Source organism: Triticum aestivum, chromosome 2B (assembly GCF_018294505.1).
Source record: "Triticum aestivum cultivar Chinese Spring chromosome 2B, IWGSC CS RefSeq v2.1, whole genome shotgun sequence".
Taxonomy (NCBI): Eukaryota; Viridiplantae; Streptophyta; class Magnoliopsida; order Poales; family Poaceae; genus Triticum; species Triticum aestivum.
Window position 1 is genome coordinate 592328981 of NC_057798.1, and position 21814 is coordinate 592350794.

The following is a 21814-nucleotide window of genomic DNA, read 5'->3' on the forward strand; positions in this document are numbered from 1 at the left end:
CTATATTATCAGTTTTTCAGAAAACGAGTCATATTGATGCTAATATGAACACATAAGGATGTTTTTAAGATCTCACATACATAAATATCCATACGATTTTTGTGCATCCACTCTATCAACATTATGAAAGATGAGCATCTCTAGTTGAGAGTTCAAAACCGAAGTGCATGTTTTCAAATGTAAGTCGTATCAGTTCATAAGCAGATTGCCTCCAAACTGAAGTTTGAATTTGAGCTTGGTTGCGGTAGTGGGGGTTGCGGCGGGACTCGGGGAGGCCACGGAAGTGGCTGCGGCGGCTTGTGGCGGCCATAATTGGCCAGTGCGGAGGTGGTGTGAAGCAGCACGGTCAGGGCGAAAGTTCACTGAGCAATGGTGGGTTCCACCACATCGTTTTTTTGTTTTTTGTTTATTGGGCGGCGTGTGATGTATATTTGCAGTGCTTGTAGCAATCTTTTAAGCATGGTGTCATTTTGTTGGCACCATATAACTATAGGGCAGTTTTTTTCTTGAAAGGCTATAGGGTAGCTGTTGGAGTCTTTTTTCCCCAAGCCACCCAACCTGGCTGTTTTGGGGCACTACTATGTCTTTAGGGTAGCTGTTGGAGATGTTGCCCGTGTATTTTGAGCTTCTACTTGTCCACATAGAACGATGTCTTTTGTCTAATTAAAAGAACCCTAATATATATTTGATGTCGAATTTTCAAGGTTAAAAATGTGACACCCTCGGATACATAACGTCTGATCCCGATCGAACGCATGACAATTACCCGCTGCAATATGAAAGTTTTTCGACAAATTTTACACTACATGAGAATTTTCACTTGTCAACTCTTAGGCCACAATCTGAGAAATTTATCTTTTTTCGCATGGCAACTCTGGATGTTTGTTGACAAACGCTAAAAATCTGAAGCCATATTTTTTAACATTTGCCAATTAAATGCAGATCCTTGCTATTCACCTTGTTACCAGCACAGTGGAAATTATCCTTCCTACAGAGCCGCGACTTCGGAAGTGATACGCCACCTGCTGCCCTGGTCCGTGCTATACACGAACCAACCGAACAAGAACAACAGTACGTGGTACGTACGCCCAAGACGCGTGTCCATGTGGGCGCGTCACGCTGACACGACACGACAAATTCGTACAGCCTTTGCTGTGATGAGTAGCGAGGTTTTGGCCACCCACCAAGAGCCATTTTTCGGCCTCCGTTTGATACCCCGATCGACCCGTTTTGCACATAAACAACACAGAGTGGAAAGGTTTAAAAATCACTCAGAACGAGCAATAAGTTTGACAAAAACTTTCATACAAACAGAGCCGCAGCTAGGCACAACCACAATGTCGCCAGCGCGGGCCACACCATCCCCAGCCGGTGCGACCCGCCGAGGTCGAGCCTGGGGATGCCGGCGTCGTCGTCGGTGCCGCCAGCCGGGCCGAGAGCGGCGCCGGGGCTCGCCAGCGGGGCGCCGGCGCCGGCTCCCGCGGGGCTTCCCTGCGGCGTGGAGCCGGCTGGCGAGGTGACGTGCACGTGCAGCTTCATGCCGCCCAGGCAGTGCATCTGGTGGCCGCAGATGAAGTACCGGTCGCCGCCCGCCGTCAGGGGCACCGTCGTGTTGCCGTCGCTGCTGGAGAGCAGCGCGTTGGCGGCGCTGCAGCTCTTGTACCCCGCCGCGTCCACCTCGTCCAGGGTGTGGGTCTTGGAGTACGTGAACACTGGAGATCGATCACAAGGCGCACGTGGACAAGTGGTTAAGCAAAACTGATAATTGATCGGCCAAAACGAGCGTAACTAAAACAGTAAGTAGCGTGATTCATACCTAGAACGTCGCCGACGTTGAATATTTTGGCGGCGGCCCACGACTGCAGGTCGGCGCTGATGTCCCAGCCGGCGCTGTCCCCGACGGTGTACGACGCCGCCCGCGCCTCCCAGGCGACGCCATGGAGGAGCAGAGCGCACAGCGCGAGGGCGACGCGAGCTTGGGCCATGGCCGGACGCTGCGGTATCCCGATATGCTAGTGCAGATTGCAGAGATAAGAAAAATTAACTTAGATTGCATCGTCAAAAGCTTTGGATATATATGAGTTCCCTGAGCGCCGGTTCTGGTTGAGGATTGGGTAACCTAATCTTTCGAGCGCGTCGCTGGAAATAATTGACCTAATCTTGTAAGGCGACCAGGGGACGGTGTTGCAGATTAAGCGAGCGAGCGACACACGCGAGCTAGCGACCGAAAAGGTTGTAAAATGGGGAGGTGCAACGGTCTTCTCCCGCTTTCCTGTGTCTGTTCTGATTTGAATATGTGATCGCGGGGAGGAATGGGGGTGTTTGGTGAGGTTGGTGATGTAACTTTCTCTTGTGTTGTTGGTACTAGGTATCGGCGGTTAAGCCGTTCCTGCTGCTCCAGGGTCGTGCCTGGCCATCTTCAGCATTTTTGTGGTTTTCTACTCTTCTTTATTGTAGCAACTTGTTCCCCCCACTTCTTGCAGAGGATTATGATTTTCTAGTAGGTTGAAACTACAGTACAGTTCCCCGAAAAATAAAAAACTACAGTACAGTTTTTTAGCTGACTACAGTACAATTTAGAACAGGGGGAGGGAGAAGGGCAGCACTGGGCGCCGGCACGCCGGCCCAAAATTTGGGCCGGCCGCCCCCAGCCTTCCGAGCCTTCCAGTGTAGCCGTTCGATCGAGCAGTAGTGCCTTCTTCCTCCCGATGCAGAAATATGCAGTAGTGCCTCGTCGCCCCTTACTCCCCCTGTCCTCCTGCTTGCAGCTCCGCACGCTGGCTTGCTGTGCCGTCGCCGCTCGCCGGAGCAGCTCGCCGGCTCAGCGGTTGCCGCGTCGGTGCCCCTTGTGGTTCTGCGCCTTCTGCCCTCCTATGCAGCAAAATGTGCTGCTGGTTCCAGCAAATTAACTCGCAGGTTGTGGCATCGTCGTCGTTGCTCCATTGTAACCGGTTGTAGCAATTATGACTGCCGGCCCCAGCTCACCATGGCCTCTTGCAGCTTCCACCGACGCAGGTTGTAGCTTGCACAAAACGCCGGTTGTAGCAAAAAATACATTGTCGCCGGCGTTGGGTCCGCATACTCATTGTGAAAACGGTTGTAGCATTAGTCGACGACGCCACACCAATTTGCAGCTCTGGTGTACGTGGTTGTAGCATCTCCGTGAACTCATTGTATCTCCTGCGGCATATGGTTGTAGCATTTGCCCGCCTAAAACTCCGGCGAACTCAGGTTGCAACTCTAACGAACATGGTTGTAGCTTTTTTGGTGAACGGTTGTAGCATTTGTCGACACACTTTGCCGGTTGTAGCTCCGGTGAGCACGCGTTGTAGCATATTTGCAAGCTAGTTATAGCTTTTGTGGTACGTGCTTGTAGCATTGGCGACTCCATCATGAGCAGGGCCTCGTGCAGCAACCTCACATGCTGGTCATGGTTCACCCACCCCGTCGCTCCTGCTGTTTGCAGCTCCTCCACCTGTCGGCTGTAGCTCCTGCGTAGCCCGATGTAGCTTTTTCGTCCATCGGTTTCAGCTTCCCCAACATGCTTCCTCCTCTGTCCCGCCTTCCATGGTCCATCTTTGTTCTTTGTGGCGTCGGGGAGCAGGAAGAAAAAGGCCGGCGAGCCATAGGAGAGTGATGCAAAAAAAAGGACCAGATGGGGTCTGTCGATGGAGGCCTCGCCGGAGAAGCCGCGACGCTCGCCAGCCAGCGCCTGAGGTCACGGGGGCGGGGCGGGGGGAGAGGGGTGGGGGTCAAAGGAGGAGCCGAGGAGGAAGGATAATGGTGGAAGGAAGAAGAAGATAAGGCAAAAGAAAAAAAACTGGAAGGAGGACGCGCAACAAACGATGTTGGATGCAGGTGGATCGAACGCGAGCAACGCGACCAGCCGAACGTTTCGGCCGGCGCGCTGGCGTGAAACGTTAACCAAGGGAAAATCCTATTTGCTTTACTTTTTTAGGGTTTAGACAATCCTATTTGTGAGAATCATATTTGTTTTTTTAGGCAAGAGAATCCTATTTGGTAGTACATGCCAATCGGCGAGAGCAACTAATTAACGAGCGCTCCTTCGGAAGCCTCGCAACGATCAGCGCCACTTGGCGCGCTCTCAGCAATTCGCCACGTGTCGTGCTCTGGGCGTTCCCTCCGGATTTCCTTTTTTATTTTTTCCGCACGCGTTTTCGGCTTTTTAAACGGGTTTTTTCCTGGGTTTTTTCGGCTTTTGGTTTTCCACCGGTCTTCCCTAACTTTTCGATCAAAAAAAATTTCAAAAAAAAATTGTGCAAAAAAACAAGTTTCTTTTTTTTCCTTTCGCGAGAGTCACGGTTTTGTTTTCGCGAGAGGCATGGTTGTGCTCTCGTGAGAGGCACGACCGTGCCTCTTGGAAACGGAAAAAAAATTGTGTTTTCTGCTTTTTTTTCTTTCGCGAGAGGCACAGTTTTGCTTCCGCGAGAGGCACGTTGTGCTTTCGCGAGAGTCACGGCCGTACCTCCTCGAAAACGAAAAAAACGCGTTTTCTGTTTTTTTTTCTTTCACAAGAGTCATGGTTTTTGCTTCCGCGAGAGTAACGGTTGTGATTTCGTCAGAGGCACGGGCGCGTTGCATATGCACCACTTGTCGCAACCTGGGGAATTGAAATGATCTTCGCAATAAGTACTCCTTAATTAGTGATTTCGCCAACCGGCACACAACGTCCAACCCCTATCGTAGTTCCTATGTTGGCTGGCCCAGGTAGTTTATTTTTACTCACCGATTTTAGAAATCTTCGGTTTCTTTGGTTTTCTGGGCCGGTTTTATTTGTGTTTTTTCTTCTGTTTTTGGGCCGGTTTTCCAATTCGGCTTTGTTTCTTTTTTTAATTTTCACTTCTGTAAACATGAAATTCTCAAATTTCAATTTTTTTATCAAATTCATGAATATTTATTTCAAATTTGCAATTAAAAAATATTTTTTTAATCAGCAAAGAAGTTGGATTCGTGAACAATTTTTAAATTCATGCAAAGTACAACATTACGAGCTTTTAAACATCTGTAAGACACCAAACCGGGTTTTTATGTGTAGTGGAGTTTTTTTTAACATGAGCAACCAAGAAAAAAGTGGTCGCGTTTCACAAGAGTCATGGTTTTTGCTTCCGCGAGAGGAACGGTTGTGATTTCGTCAGAGGCACGGCGCGTTGCATGTGCACCACTTGTCGCAACCTGGGGAATTGGAATGATCTTCGCAATAAGTACTCCTTAATTAGTGATTTCGCCAACCGGCACACAACGTCTAACCCCTATCGTAGTTCCTATGTTGGCTGGCCCAGGTAGTTTATTTTTACTCACCGATTTTAGAAATCTTCGGTTTCTTTGGTTTTCTGGGCCGGTTTTATTTGTGTTTTTTCTTCTGTTTTTGGGCCGGTTTTCCAATTCGGCTTCGTTTCTTTTTTTAATTTTCACTTTTGTAAACATGAAATTCTCAAATTTCATTTTTTTATCAAATTCATGAATATTTATTTCAAATTTGCAATTAAAAAATATTTTTTTAATCAGCAAAAAAGTTGGATTCGTGAACAATTTTTAAATTCATGCAAAGTACAACATTATGAGCTTTTAAACATCTGTAAGACACCAAACCGGGTTTTTATGTGTAGTGGAGTTTTTTTTAACATGAGCAACCAAGAAAAAAGTGGTCGATCAAACCTATCCAGCCAGTGAGCCGACGGAGCTCTTCCCCAATGATTAGCGGGAGCTCCTAGTGGGCGCTGTTGGCGCCGATTAGCGATGCTGGCGCTTGCAGGAGCGCGTAGCGGGCCGGCCCAATTGTTTTTGTTTTCCGATCGAAAGTGCAAAAAAGAAATGGAGGGAGCAGACCTCGAACGCGGGACCACAGCCTTCATAAAGAGCTGCGCCAACCACTACGCCAATGACCAGCCAGTGCTCATTGACGTCGTTTGCTACCTTTTAATCTTTCTCTAGCTTTTTTTTCTTGTTTCTGATTTTCTGTAACGGTTTTGTTCGCCTTTTTCCTTATTTTTTTTGCTAAATCCTTGCACTTCTATTGATAAAAAATCGTGAATTTGAGAAATTTTCAAAAAAGTTCACGAAATTTTGAAAAAGTTCACAAATTTGGAAAAAAGTTCATCCATTTTGAAACAAGTTCACAAATTTTGAACAAAAAGTTCACCAATTTTAAAAAAGTTCTTTGAATTTGATTAAAAGAAGTTCAGTAAATTTGAAATAATACTTCACCTCATTTTGAAACACGTTCATAGATTTAGAAAAAAAGTTCATCAAAATTGAAAAAAGTTCATCAATTTGAAAAAAGTTCATCGAAATTGAAAAATAGTTCATCGAATTTGAAAAAACATTCATCGAAATTGTAAAAAAGTTCACCGAATTTGAAAAAAGTTCATCAATTTGGAAAAAAGATCACAAATTTGAAAATGAGTTCATTGATTTGGAAAAAGTTCATCGAATTTCAGGAAAAGTCTATCAAATTTCAGGAAAAGTCCATCAAATTTTATAAAAGTTCATCAATTCTAAAAAAAGTTCAACAAATTTAAAGAAAGTTCATTGAATTTGAAAAAACATCCAATTGTTAAAAGTAGTTCACTAAAAAAGGTTCACGTACTTAAGAAAATTTTAAAAAAACATCGTCGATTTTGAAAAAGTTCACGTACTTCAGAAAATAAAACACATGAAAATCGATGGGGGGAAACCTGGAAGAAGAAGAAAAAAGACAGAAAACGGTAATGGAAAATGGCAAAAAGAATAAAAGAAAACAGAAAAGGAAGGAATAACAGAGTGAAAAAATTGATTCTTGACAGATGGTGCTCTGTAGCGCGGTGGTTGTGCTAACGAAGTTTGACTCGTGAGAACGCGTGTTCGATTCGTGGTGACGGTGTTTCACTTTTTGCAAATTAAGATACATAGTAATGGGCCGGCCCAGTGCGGGACGCTGCAGCGCTAAATAGGATATGCCATGATTAGCGCACCCTGAATCGTGTTGGCGCTCGCATGCGCTCTCAGCGGGCCGTGGCCCACTAATTAGCATGCGAAAGAAGTTATTATTGTTCTTTGTCTCAAAAAAAGTTATTATTGTTCTGTTTTAGCGGTGACATGGAGATAAAGAGATTTGTGCCACCGCAGATTTGATTACTTGAATTTAATGAGTTTATGTTATTGCGTCATGCCTTTTTTGTTGGTTTATTTCTTTGTGGACTAGAATATTTGCCTGACACTTATAATGCACATATTGCGATTCAATGGCCCACACTTCTAGGGAATCATCTGGCTAAAGTATGTTCATCGCTCAAGTCTTCTCATCTTTTGGATGAACGACCCAGGGGTCTTTTAGAAAAGCATTATTAGTAATAAAGTTCGTAGGGGGCCTTGGACCTGCCGACTAAAACAATTTCAGCTCTAGTCAAGATTTGTCGTGGCTTCTTGTGGTGCGGGATGAAGGAGGCACACAGAGGGAATTGCTCTGTGGCCTGGGAGTCTGTATGTAGGCCTAAATGGGCTGGTGGCCTCGAGATCCCCAACCTGCTGTGGCTCAACAAGTCACTTCAAGCCAGATGGTCGTGGTTGCAGAAATATGACAAGGGCAGACCTGGAGCGAGTTTCAAATTAGGGTACCCAGCGAATCCTTCGCACTGGTGCAGGCGGCAGTGAGCACATCAGTGGGCGACGGGACATCCACCCTCTTCTGGGAAGACAAGTGGTTACAGAGCAATCGGACGTGCGAATTAGCCCCTCTAATATATGCCAGGTTCCCGCCTAGAATCAGATAGGATCGAAGACGGTTGCAAGCGCACTTGAAAACCACAACTGGGCGGGTGACATTGGCCCGGACCTCTCGTCGGATGCTTTGCTTCAATTCTTTCAGATTTGGTTGCGAGTGGCGATGATTCAGACGACAACTGGTGTGCAAGATGTGGTTATGTGGAGCTGGGAGAAAAATGGACAGTTCTCAGCGCGATCGGCATATGCGGCCCGGTTGGGGCTCGAGGTGTCACCGACGGCGACATTCACCTGGGGATCCCGAGCGCCCCTCCGGTGCCGTTTCTTCGCTTGGCTCGCATTCCAAAACAGATGCTGGACATCAGACCGGCTTGCTCGTCGAGGACTGACTCATCAGGATTCTTGCCCGCTTTGTCGTCAAGCAGAGAAGTCCATTCAACACCTGGTTCTGGATTGTGTATTTGCAAGACAAATTTGGCACTGTATGGGAAGGATCACGGACAGGACGGCATACGAGCCGCTCGTGGACGAGGAGCTAGGTTCGTGGTGCACCAGGCAGGACTTGGTCTTACGAAACCGTAAAGAAACAAGAGCAATATGCCTTCTGGTTATGTGGATGCTGTGGAACAGTGGCGTAGCTAGGGGGTGGCCAGGGTGGTCCATGGACCACCCTGAAATTTCCCCATAGCTTGTATGTAGTGTAGTAAAAAGATATTTCTTTAAAAATAAACAAACTTATGTAAATATTTTTATTGATGGACCACCCTGACTTATTGGGCTGGCTACGCCACTGCTGTGGAAGCACATGAATGATGTGGTGTTCAATGGTATGTTGCCGTCAATCCCAAGTCTCAAGCAGCGGATTAGGGAAGAAGGGGTGGCTTGAACCAAGGCGGGACTGCTCGGCAAGCTTGCAGGAGGAAGCGGTAGATAGGTGGACTGCACGAGAGTAGTAGTCCTAGTCTCTTGTCGGTAGTGTCCGAAAATCCGGCATGTAAATATCCTCTTTACATATGACTTTTGGGAGTCTTTCCTTTCTTCTTCAATGAATGATACGCATGCTTATGCGTATTCGAGAAAAAAGAAAGAGTGACCATATCGTCGCTTGGTCTAATTGTTGCATTTTAGTGAAGTCTTAAGAGTATTTCGTTTTGAGAGATTGATACCACGAAGAAAATGTCTTCAAGAAATATTATCGCAAATCTTAATTATATGAGTTACTATATATTTTCTTATATTCTTTATCCAATGCGATGTACCTGTAATGGTGGGTTAAACTACGGGGTTCTCTGAAAAAACATTGATTTGGTAGAATATCACATTTTTAGTTGGAATTCCATAAGAATGAATTCATACATGCATTGCTATAGTTTCATATTTCATATGCAATATGTCGATTCCATTATTTACGTTGTTCTAGTATATTAACACTGTAGCCCTCCCCAAATTACTTGTCACAGAAATGGATTCATCCATTTCATTTCTGAGGGAGTACTATTTTAATTTTTAACCACTACGTGGACGTATATCATGTGACGTGGCGTGTCCAGCTTAATCACTTCCTGCTCGGAACAGTCGCACTGATCAAGAGCTCGGCGCCGGCCCCTGCCTGCATCACGACGACAATGCCCTCCTCGGCACCCGGCGAGACGATGCTGCACGAGACGTGCACGGGCTTGTACCCATCCAGCATGGCCTCCTCGAGACCGGCTTCTTGCCAGCACGCGTCCCGAAGCAGGTGACCCGGAGGCGGCGGCGTCGTCGTCGTCTCCCCGTCACACCCCGCGCAGGAGCGCAGGACGTTCAGCCCTCCCAGGCCATCGCCGGCGAGAACCGTGAACCGCGTCGGCTTCTCAACCCCCAGCTTCTCGCTGGCCTGCGCGACGCACGCCTCGGCTAGTGCGCGGCGGCCTGGCGCATCGCCGACGACCCTGAAAAGCACGGTGGTCGCGGCGTCGCCGGCCACGGAGACGAGGGGGGTGGACCTGAGACGCCTCGTGGCGGCGCCTGGGTTCCGGAAGTAGCGCGTGTACTTTATCATCTGGTTGGGAACGAGCTTGTTCTGCGCCCGTAGCTGCGCGTGCGTCCGCGCCCACGACTTGAGGAAGTTGATGAAAGACAGCGGGTCGGTGTGGAGCAGGCTGCAGCACGCGCCGATGGCGTAGCCGCCGCCCTGGAACCGCGTCAACTGCGACGAGAAGCACGAAATTTGCGCGATTTTTAGCTCAGGGCGTACGAAAAATGCACGAAGGGGAAGTTCTTGCATGTATACCTGCATGACGAAAGGGGAACACTTCTCGGGGTCCTTGGCCTCCACGTCCGTCCAGAGCGCCAGCGCCGGCTCCTTACTCTCGCGGTCCTCCATCTCCAGGAACGCGGTCAAGGTCGTGTCCATCGACGCCATGAGCAGCCGCACGCCGGCGTCGCAGAGCTTTACGTCCCAATCCCACGGCCCTTCGCCGCCGCCAGCGTGCCGCCGCCACAGCCGCCCGGCCATCTTCGGGTGGTCGGCCAGCGCCTCGCTGAGAGACTCCTGCACCCACGCGGCCTGCTCCAGCTGCGCCATCGCCTCGCCCTCCAGCCGGTCGCGGTAGTAAAGCACCGCGCGGAACCGGTGCTGCAGCTCCGCGGCCGCGATGGGCAGCCCGGTCACGGCGATGGGCAGCGTCCGCCCGCGCTCCAGCGCGACGCGCGTCGGGACGGCGGTCTGCATGGACTCGACGTGGATATGCGCCATTCTGGTTCTGCGTCTGCGAGCGTCGCCCGTGCGCGCGCGGCTGACCCTGCCAAATATTACAGCCTTGCCGAGAAGTGGTGTATTGGAGAACACCTGGAACAGTGCCCAATTTATACGCGGTTCGTGCAATTTTACGTGCCATTGCCATCGACGCATCTTAGTAGTTCGAGTCGTTTGATTTTGGCTTAGCTACCCGTCGCGACAATTTTTTCATGGGCTGTTGAGGTCACGCGCATGCTGTGTTGCTGCTGTTGAAATCGAGCTAGTCTTTCAGACTTTCACGATAGTCCATTCAGTTCACAAACTCGCAAGTTTTTTTTGAGCTCACAAACTCACAAGTACTGGACCGTTGAAAAGCCCAACTATGTCGGACCAAACAAACAGGCCCAGTCCAGGCTAAACCAGGCCGAGTGGCAAGGTCATAGAACCTTTGCGGAATTTGTCTCTTCTTCCACCTCTGCCCACCTGGCCGCTCCCCCTTGTACGCATTTGCCCGAACACTCCACGCGCGCCGCCAGCCACCCTCGCCCACCGCCGTCTCCTCCACTCACCACACCAGCCACCTCCCCCGCCGCCGCCTCGCCATGCAGAAGGTGCGGCTCAAGTGGGTGAAGAACCGCGGGCTGGACCACATCATCGACCGGACCACCTCCATCCGCGCGTCCTGCCTCATGCTCGACTACCTCGCCCGCCAGCCGTCGTCCCCGGTGCCGGCCCGCGCCCTCGCGCGCTTCCAGAAGCCGCTCGGCCTCACCGTCCCCGTGCTCCGCTTCCTCCGCCGCCACCCGACCCTCTTCGCCGAGCAGCCGCACCCGCGCTTCCCCACCCTCCCCGCCTTCTCCCTCACCTCCGCCTCCGACATCCTCCTCGCGCGCCTCGCCCGCGCCTCCGCCGTCGACTCCCACCTCCGCCTCGCGCGCCTCCTCCTCCTCACCCGCTCCAGGTCGCTCCCGCTGGCCTCCATCCTCCCGCTCCGCTTCGACCTCGGCCTGCCCTACGACTTCGCCTCCTCCTTCCCCTCCTCCCACCCCGACCTCTTCGCCGTCTCCAACAACCACATCTCGCTCTCCACCTCCCGCCTCCCCGACGACATCGCCATATCCTCCCTCCAGCGCCGCCACGCCGAGGCCATCACCGGGGCGACCTACCGCGACCTGTCCCGTCCGCCGTCCTCGTCGCATGCCCCCCTCGCGTTCCCGATGCGGTTCCCGCGTGGGTACGGAGGGATGAAGAAGGTCAAGGCCTGGATGGACGATTTCCACCGGCTACCTTACATCTCGCCGTATGATGATGCCTCAGGGATCGACCCTGACAGCGACATCTACGAGAAGAGGAACATTGGTTTGCTGCATGAGTTGCTCGGGCTGATGGTGCACAAGATGGTCCGGAGGAATGCGATCCGTTTGCTCCGCGAGGAGCTTGGCCTGCCTCACAAGTTCACGAGGTTGTTTACAAGGTATCCTGGAGTGTTCTACCTGTCGTTGAAGTGCAAAACGACGACGCTCGTGCTTCGCGAGGGGTACGAGAGGGGGAAGCTTGTGGAGAAGCACCCCCTCGCGGCGGTGAGGGACAAGGTACAGTATGTGATGCGCACTGGCGTGTTGTACCGTGGGAAGGGCTTGTCCAAGCTGGTTTTAGACGAAGATGACGATGAAGAGGAGGGTACACTGGATGGAGATGAGGAGTTTCAAGGAGAGGGGATGGATGAGGATGCTGATGTTGAGTGCTTTGGAATGGAGATTGTGGATGATGACGGGCCTGGCAATGATGATTATGATGAACGCGATAGTTACGATTGACACTGGATGGTGATTTCTGCTTGCTGCATGTTGCTGTTTTGAGATGATGGGCGGTGACTTCATGAGGTGAGGGTTTCAGCAACAGGTTTCAACTTAGTACCTGTAAACTAGGGGTTCACACATGGCTTTCAGCAACTTGGTTTAACTTAGTTCCTGAAAATGAGTGGTTTCAGAAGGCAATGATAATACCATTGTGAATTGCTAGTTCCTACTAAAATTTTGAGGTATTTTACATTGCCTGCTTGAGATGTAGAAAGCTTGTTTAGATACCTAGTTTCTATGGTCATCTTCTATTTCTCGAGGTGAAATTTGTCCCTATGGCTCTCTCTGCTCTCTGGATAGCATGAGATGAGAGTCATCACGATTCAACTGTATGCTAGATAGTTAACCGAAGTACAGAACACATTTCATGTACAGGTTCTTATTCAATTTGTGACACACACAAAATAGAGTTGCAGCTATGTTAGGTTTGTTGATTGTTGTAATGAGTGGTTGTATTTGCCACAGGGGGTATCACTGTAGAAGATGTTATCACATCTTCTTGGGGAAACCATTATTCTTGTTGGTATATTAGAAACTGTCATGCCGTAATGTAGTGTCTAGTGCTAGAGGTACTCTAACCCTTATAATATTGCTTGTCATGGGGGCCTAGAAAATTAGAAATAACTCAGAAGGCAGCTTGATACCTGGATGTTGGATAGCCTAGCTTCGAGACACTTAATTTTCAGTCTCTCTTTTAGGGCATGAAGCAAGCCTCACAAAGACTAAGTTATGAACTTTAGCCAGGTTATGGCTGCAAATTAGATGTCGGTTTTGTAGGTGAGACTTAATCCTGTTCGGGCAGATGATGATTTGATCAGATTTGGGCAGACAATGACCAAATGCAAACTATGATTTCCTTGATTGCAGAAGATCTGCTTGGAATTTTATTAAAGTTGGAATAAAATGTACTCCCTCCGTCCCATATTCTAGGACGTTTTTTGACATTATTGTAGTGTCAAAAAACGTCCTACATTATGGGACGGGGGGAGTATATATTTCTTGATTAAGTTGGCTCATTTGTGAGGCGGAAAACATTTATCTGTTGCTAACCGTCCTTTTGTGATGGCAACCAGCCTCTCTCAGTCACCAATGATAGACATGAGTGTAGCAGTGTCTCTGACTCCTGCTCCTTACAATCTTTCCAGCCAAAGTGATGCTGATCATGGAGCCTTTGCAGTCTTGGCAACTTCTGTAGGACAAATGATTTGAGCTTGCCACGATTATTCTGAAGCCACGTTCTTCCTTTCTTGTTTTCTTAAAAATGGTGCGGTTTTGGTTATGTCTGGCTTAATTTGCCCCGCATAAAATTTCTTTAGCAAGTTCAATGTGACTTTCAGTGATAATTTTAGAGGTTACAAGTCTTAAATGCTGTATTAAAATCTGAAATGCTCATAAACTGCTACCACTTTCAAGTATCTTGGGTTTTTCAACTGGCGCCTCCAAGGCTCCAACTCCAAGGTTAGGAAATCAGGTGGTATGCTCTTCTGCTTCAGTTCACTTCTTGAATTTGGCAGATGATTTTCTGCTCCATTGTCAGAGCATCAATAGTGTGTGTAATGTTAAGTCATCTTCTCAGTCTCAGTGTGCACTGTGCACACCTGGGTGATTGATATAAGTTGCTTTACGAAGTCTTGCCAATTGAAGTTGCTTAGTGTGGGTATCAGTTCCTCTGGGAATGCTAGAAATTGTTTTTGTTTCCATCATAAACGGTGCTGATATGTTGAGCTGCTTTGATCAACCCCGGTCTTAGCTGCACTTATCTGCGTTTGCCGGCCAAAGAATTATTTGTCCAGGTTTCTTGCCCTCTTTTCATTTTGCTATCAGAATTCCTTGGACTTCATAATTTGCTAGGCAGTTTGTCCCGTGCTGATGTAAATGCTGAAGATGGGATGTTGTAAACTTGTTACTGATTCAATTGTGCATCTGTATTGCACCTGTTGGTGAATCAATAGTACCGGCTATCTGTCTACACATAAATAAATATGGTCTTGATATCCGTTTGAAAACAATTTGTTTGGCGATACCATCGGGGCGATACCATCGGGGCATCAGGTGAGGTGACATGCTCAGTTCGCCACATTTTTTTGTACTGAATGCCAGAGTGCTAGCGTTAGGTGGCCCAGCGGACTGCATACTTTGTTCCATGATTTGTTGCTTGTTGATGTAAATGCAAAAGATGGAACATTGTAAACTTGTAAGTGAACCGATTCTGCCTGTGTAATTCAGTGGATACAACAAACTGTCACGGTATGGAGTCACATATCTTCAGGACAATGGGAAATTTCAGGTTTCTGAGGACAGAATCACAGCAAGCCACCAGCTTTTCATTCAGCCTTTTAAAATTACACTGAAATTTTCATATGCATAAAACATATATATTGTAGCATGTTGCACCGACCATTCTTAAGATGTTTGTTTTGCTTTTATGGTGGCAGCAAGGCTCCAAGAACAAAGCATTGGCTGGGGCTCTGTCCATTTATTTACCCCTTGTGGTACAATTGTCGCATGATCCTCCACTATATTTTCTTTCTTGCTTATCTTTTCTTGCGCTATTCAAATGCTCAACTTATAGTACAGGATCCTCGAAATGCCACATGCTTGTTCTATTTTTTTTCTACTGGATGTAAAAATTACATCATCCTCCAGCATCCCAAAGTTTTACCAAGGAAAACAAGAAGGCAAGAGGACGTGAGTCTCTCTGCACGACACCAGAGGAGGGAGCAACTTGACCCTGCCGTGCAAGGCAACCATGATGAATCGTGAGGGAAAAGAAGGCAATGCCAAACCTTCTCCTGATTCCTTGCAATTGTGCCGAAGGGGGGAAGCCCCCACAGCCTCACATCATGTCTTTTTTATCAGGCTAAAGCAGCGAGGCATCATGGGAGAGATGGATGGAACACAGGCGCAAGCATGCATGCATCCATGCTCCGGAAGACCAGCCTTGGACTTTGCAACTTTCCTGGATTCCAATGCCCGAACGGATGGAATGCTAGACATCCTTGCTAGACAATTGCTCCGAACTTTGTCAAAAGGAATTGAGGTCCGCTGCTAATCCCAATGCCTCGTGATGCTAGTTGGTGGTTTAACCTCTGGGGCCAGCTGATGGCGCCAGAATATATGTCTGATCATTGTAGATCATGCCTCCTCTTTGACGATGATCATCCATCCTTGTCCTTCACACCTCCCCTTTTCCACTGTTCACGCATGCATCGTACTGTTGCCTAGAGGCTGGAGCAGAAAGCATGTGGAGGTTATTATTAATACATAAAAAATCATGAGAGGCTAAGATGAATTCTGGCTGTCTGAGACTCCGAACTGATGCACCCACATTGATCATTAAAACCAACCATTCGTCCAAAATGCAGTTAGTGCATGACACTATGCACTGAAACTCGGCCATGGCAATCTTTGCCGGTGGTACTGAACTTGAGAGAGGCTGGCCTAATAAATGACACTTGCTTTTATTTTGCTTGGTCTATTCTTCAGGGTCACATGAGGCCCATGAGGCATCATTCACTCATGCCATTCATCTGACAGTGAAAACTGGAGGTGCAGGTGCGCAGGCGGTGCATGGAAGCTGCTACTTGCAATCTGTTTGCAGAAGAATCGGGCAGCGTCGTCCACTCCAAGAATGAGAATCCTGTGATAGCTGCTAGTAACTGCTAACTGCATGGGCATGCGCATAGGATGATGCATCATTGTCCAGTCCAGGTTCGTCCGTGATTTGTTCCAGGCCATCTTGGAGTTTTCCCTCCCTACTCTTTTCTCTGCTGCCCGTCCTGTTTTTGACATGTCCCCTTCCGCAATACGCCAGGTCTTTTTTCAGAGTCAGGTCACTTCTGTCCTTGAGTACCGTTTCTTTAGATCGGCTAGAAAAATCATACCTCCGTCTTAAAATAAGTGTCTTGAGCCTAGTATAAATTTGTACTAGAGCTAGTACAAAGTTAAGACACTTATTTTGTGACTGAGGGAGTTTATATTTTTCTTCGAATTTGATAACGAAATTATTCTATTAACGCAGCTTGTTTGGGCGTCGTCGTTTCTGCTGGCTGCTGCCATTTGGAGATAGTTAAGGCAGCCTGAGAAACTGGATTAATAACAGAGCAACAAGTGGCTTGACTTGATGTTAGCCTCAATTGATGAACCTGTAGTACAAAGAAACAATCAGGTACCCAGGAAAGAAGAAAACAACAGGCAATAAAAACCCACTGTCCTTCACAATTATCAGATCCCTCCCAAATCATTTTAGCACAAGTTATAAATTGACCGTACAGCGACACAAGGTGGTGGAGCCAAAAAGTAGTCTTCAGGAAACTAATTGTTTTCCGGTCACATTTTACAACAGCTAGTAGTCATACTCTAGAAAGCAAGACATGTGGTACGACGATGCCATATGGCCATCGGGGATTAGGGGTTCGGGATAAAGGTTAGCAAGAGAGGACATGCTTTGTGGGGCGACTTGACGAATTGTCTGCTTGTCCCGGCAACAACCGCCACATGATGCGCCACGGGAAATCACGCGCCTTATCGGGCCCAAAGCCACCTATGTGATCATTTTGATTAGTTTAGCTGATAGCTCTCACTAACACCATCACCAGCTGAGGGCATCTCCAACAGGTTGTATGTTAGTCTTGTTGGTAAAATGTCCATGTCATCAACCAACAAGCTATCATACAACTATTCCAATAGATTGTATGTAAGCTATCCAATAGATGCTAAGAAAATAAATGTGATTGCTCTTTATTTTACCTTGGAGCTTGTACAAAGGTTGTTGGTTAATCTACATATAACTTTGCTCTCTCTCTACATTTATTACATGTCACATCATCACTATGTCCTAGGTGGCAAATTAACCAACACCTATCTTACGACTGTTGGAGATGCCCTGATGACCCCTCAAAGAAAGGTCGTGAGAGGTGATAATGCTATTGCTATGGGGAGAATACCGTATGGAAAAGCACTCTGTGCAGGTGATTTGGCGGGATGCGTTTTGGCTCCCGGTGCCATTTGCTCCCGCGTGAATAGTAAACAGGAAAAAATAGTAAATGTTGTTAAAGAACTCTGATTTTTTGGTAGATGTTCGTGTTAGTGTCGCAAGTATGCTTGACAATTTTCATGAGAAATGGAGCAGCAATGTTTCATCGATGAAAAAAAACAAATATGAAGTTACAGTTTTTTTTCTACACATGCTAAAATGCTTAACTTTTTGCCTAAAAATTTGTAGGTAGCATTTTGGATGTGACTATGCAAACATAGAATTTTTATTGAGTGTTCTTTTTAATTTCAAAAAGGGAGCCAAACTGGATTTCGTCCAGAGTGTGACTTGCCCAGCTGCCCTCTTTTGTGTCTAGCCACTGTTTCTGCTGGCTCGTGAGCTCGGCTGGTACTCCCTCCATTTTTTTAATCCGTATATAAAGTTTGACTCAAGTCAAACATTATAAAAATTTGATCAAGTTCATAGAAAAAATCAACACTCACAATAGACCAATATCATTAGATGCATCATGCAATTGATTTTAATACCATACTAGCAAGGTGCCGTGCGTTGCAATGGATCTAAAATAGAATAATACATGTTCACAAACTTGAAAGAAAAACACTCTAGTTTTGTTATATATATCACTAAAAATATACTTGTATGAGGTTTCACTCAAAATATATTCCTCGTGGTTGTTTTGATGAGGTGGGGGAGGGATGTGGTTGGTTTCAAGATACTAAGTTTTTTTTTCGCAAATTGGAGCGGAGAAGTGGAGTCTTGTTGCAAAAATTTCAAAGTTTACATCAGAGTCGTTAGATGCGTATCTGATGGTCAGAAATGACGGATGACAGACACATCATCATCACCAACTGGGTCTTTTATAAGAGTAGAGATTAGTTTATTATTATAAATGTTAATATTTTTTATATGCCCTCTGTCTCAAAATAGGTGTCGCTTGTTTAGTACTCCCTCCGTCCCAAAAAAATTGTCTTAGATTTGTGTAGATATGGATGTATCTAATACTAAAACATGACTTGATACATCCGTATTTAGACAAATCTAAGACAAGAATTTTGGGATGGAGGGAGTACACCTTTCGATGGAGTACAAATTTGGTCAAACTCGGTGTAGTTTGGCTTCAAGCAAATCTTATATTAAGAAAAAAGAAACGAGGAGAGTATTAGTACATATAAACATATTGGAGATTCTGCGAGGTTTTAGGCTTGTTAATGAAATAACTAAATGTAGATCATGCATGTATTTCGGAGAAGTGGGGGAGAAATATAGATTATCTTTCGCTAAGGGTCTACTTGGTTTAAAAAAATCCTAGGAAGTTTGGCTTATAGAATTTATTGTTCATCTTGTTGACGGGGTTATACCTAAGGGGTAGGCCCAAGTATACATATGGCCTAGTCTAAGGCCCAAGACAATCAAGAGTACGGTCTAAAATACAATGGCCAAGGGGCTACATGCCCGACCCATTGGAGCTACAACCCAAGGGGCTAGATACCATAGGGGATACCCGTCGTCGGATGACCAATCAGTCGATCGCAAGGAAGCCAAGAACAATTGGATGACCTGTAGTAATCTAGTTAAATACAACAGTTACTAGTTACTAGGATACCATGATTACCACAATGCAATCAATACCGCCGTTACTCAACTGTGGAGTAATCTAGTTAAATACAACAGTTACTAGTAGTAATAGCCACAAACAGCGGTCATGCCAATGACCATCAATAGCATTAATACTAGCCTCTTATGACACCCCTCCTAGCGCACTGTATAAAAGCCAGTATGAGGGCACTGAGTTGAGGGTTGACCTCTTTCACCTTGTACCTTACGCTAAGAGCAAAGAGCATTGCGGGAGTAGGTATTACCTCCACGAGAGAGGGCCCGAACCTGTATAAATCCTTGAGCGTACTCCCATCTATATAGTTTGATAGATACGATTGCCTCTACATACACCCCCCAGTATTGTCAGGATTATATCCATGACTGTTGGCTCCCACCTTGGGGTGAGCATCTATCGACATCATGGTACAGATGGTTCCTTCATCGACTCCGGCCGGCAGCATCCGTTTCGGCGTCCTTGAGTTCAACATGGCATCCCGGTGATCCGTTGAACAATGCTAACCTTTCGGCACGTGGGAGTATCCATTATTGGGCCAGTGGCTCAGGCGTTTTGAGCTTTCAGCTATCGGCTTCACAACAATCGGCTGAACTGGCGCCTTGACACCGTCAGAAGCGCTTGGGCAAGCCTCATTCGCAATTTCGTCGTTCTACGAGCCAGCTCGTTGGGATGATGGATAATGATTCCTTGTTCCCTATGCCGGGGTCCGACTCCGGGGAGGAGAGAGTTGCGGGACTCAGGGATATGTACCAGAAGTATTCATGGATGGCTCATCGGCTCCACTCATCGGTGCCCCCCCTGGCAGAGTACCAGAAGTATTCATGGATGGTTCTCCTGTGTCCCCAACACACAAAACACAGATACGTCTCTAATGCACCTATACTTTATGAAGTATTCATGCTATATGTACATCAATTATATATGGTTTTGGTGCACTTTTATATTATTTTAATGGACTAGCATATTAATACAGTGCCAGCTGTTGTTTTTTCAAGTTTTTTGTTTCTCAGAAAATAGATACCTACGAAGATCCAAACACGATGAAACTGTTTGATGTTTTTTCTGCAACATAAGAGACCCTAGAAGCTTCTGGGAGAGACCAGAGGACCCACAAGGGGGCCACAAGCCAGGGGGCGTGCTAGGGTAGCTTGTGCCCCCCCCCCCCAACTTCATTGACCCTAATTTTTGGCCTATAAATTCATAAATATTCAGAAACCTTCAGAGTGAGACCCAAAACAATTTTTCCGCCGCCGCAAGTTCCTGTTTTGCAGCGATCCTATCTGGAGGCCTTTTTCGGCACTCTGCCAGGGGGGCACCATCCACGAAGACCTCTTCGTCATACTTGTTGCCTCCATGGCGAGGTGTGATTAGTTCATCCTCGGGGCAGAGGGTTTGTACCAGTAGCTATGTGTTTGATCTCTCTCTCTCTCTCTCTCCCTCCCATGTTCTTGATGGATTCTGATCTTGATTGTATCATGAGCTTGATTAATAATGCCGGATCTTATGATGTTGATCTCCCTCTATCTCTTTTTGTGGTGAATTGAGTCGTGCTCTGTGATGTTTCTTTATGTTGGATTGAATACTTTGGATTTGAGACCACTTGATGCATGTTCAGAAATTAACTAACGGACACCCGTGGTGACACTAGGGTAATCTAGGCATAAAGGTTGAACGATACATATCATATGGTGTTGTCGTAGTACGACGTCTAGGGCTATTCATGACACTTTGGGGGTGGTTCACTAGATTGATTGGAAAGACAACTTTGAGGTGGTTTGCTACCCTACGCGATTTCACCATACTTTCTTCGTTAGAAGTATAAACTTCAGAGTGATTCTTTGCTGCACCTTGAGGGATTGTCATGTGGTTCAATTATGTTAATGATGTTGAGAGATTGCACTAGTGGAACTATGAACCCTGGGCCTTGTTTCCAGGCATTGAGGCACCATTTTTACTCACTTTTGCTACTTGTTACCTTGCTATTTTTATTGTTCAGATCACAAAAACCTTTTTCTACCATCCATATTACACATCTATCATCACCTCTCCGTCCAACTAGTGCACCTATACAACTGAAAATTGTATTTTGTGTGTTGGGGACACAAGAGATTACTTGTATTTGATTGCAGGGTTGCTTGAGAGATAACCACCTTCATCCTACACCTCCCGCGGATTGATAACATTAATGACGATTCCCATGCTTTTACCCTCCCCTCTACAATAATAACATAAACCATGGCTAGAAGAATCCACGGGTGCCTGCCAACTTTCAACTTTTATGGGGGAATGTCATGTATAAGTATTATTTTAAATTTATTGGGACAAGGCATCCCTATTACCAGCCTCTCTCATAAATTTGACAAGCGAATAAACTCTTGTCATGACTAAAACACGTTTAGCATGGAAGATAATGACTACCCTCACCGCTCCATGAGTTGTACGGGCACACAAAAAAGAAGTTTATTTGAAGGTTTAGAGGTGGCACATGCAAAGTCACTTGGAGCAATTGAAGCAATTGTATTGCTATCTTTTCCTGCTAAGATAATGAAGAAGATTATAGTCGTGAGTGTATGTTTAATCAACTTGTACCACTATTATATTCATCACACTTTTTTTGTATTTATGCAGACAAGGATGCTCAGCTTGATTTTAATGGAACTGCATGAAATGTTAAGATGTTTCGTGTCCTCCATAATACTCCATCATGCACAATACATTGAATGGTTCTCTAATCATTCGTCATCACCTTGAGCCACCGGACTATCTACTTGAATGGAGCTGCCAACTTCTTCAAGGCTTTGCAACATATAAATACGAAATCCACCGTGCTACGCAAGACATTGTTTGATTTCAGTGGAACTGCACAAAAAGATACGCTGGTTAATTCGGCTCCATGTGCCATTTCA

At 46.6% G+C, this 21814-nt stretch overlaps 3 protein-coding genes across 4 annotated transcripts; 1 reads left to right on the plus strand and 2 right to left on the minus strand.

Annotated features, from left to right (window-relative positions):
* Window positions 1-1251: 1251 nt before the first annotated feature.
* On the minus strand, window positions 1252-2157 carry LOC123041735 (blue copper protein). Its single transcript, XM_044464303.1, has 2 exons — window positions 1817-2157; window positions 1252-1712 (listed from the first exon to the last, which is right to left on the minus strand). The coding sequence occupies exons 1-2, from the start codon at window positions 1983-1985 to the stop codon at window positions 1303-1305; spliced, it is 579 nt and encodes a 192-aa protein (XP_044320238.1). The 5' UTR covers window positions 1986-2157; the 3' UTR covers window positions 1252-1302.
* A 6901-nt stretch (window positions 2158-9058) lies between these two features.
* On the minus strand, window positions 9059-10548 carry LOC123046212 (uncharacterized). The gene is made up of 2 exons (XM_044469521.1): window positions 9992-10548; window positions 9059-9907 (listed from the first exon to the last, which is right to left on the minus strand). The coding sequence occupies exons 1-2, from the start codon at window positions 10454-10456 to the stop codon at window positions 9275-9277; spliced, it is 1098 nt and encodes a 365-aa protein (XP_044325456.1). The 5' UTR covers window positions 10457-10548; the 3' UTR covers window positions 9059-9274.
* A 310-nt stretch (window positions 10549-10858) lies between these two features.
* On the plus strand, window positions 10859-14980 carry LOC123046213 (protein WHAT'S THIS FACTOR 9, mitochondrial). Of its 2 annotated transcripts, XR_006422031.1 has the most exons (2): window positions 10859-12321; window positions 13443-14980. XR_006422031.1 is itself a non-coding variant. In XM_044469522.1 (1 exon), exon 1 carries the CDS (start codon window positions 11041-11043, stop codon window positions 12253-12255), a length of 1215 nt encoding a protein of 404 aa, XP_044325457.1. In that variant the 5' UTR covers window positions 10859-11040; the 3' UTR covers window positions 12256-12726. The 2 variants fall into 2 exon arrangements, 1 of the variants encoding a protein (XP_044325457.1); XM_044469522.1 differs by lacking the exon at window positions 13443-14980 and having other exon boundaries at window positions 10859-12726.
* The last annotated feature ends 6834 nt before the right edge of the window (window positions 14981-21814 follow it).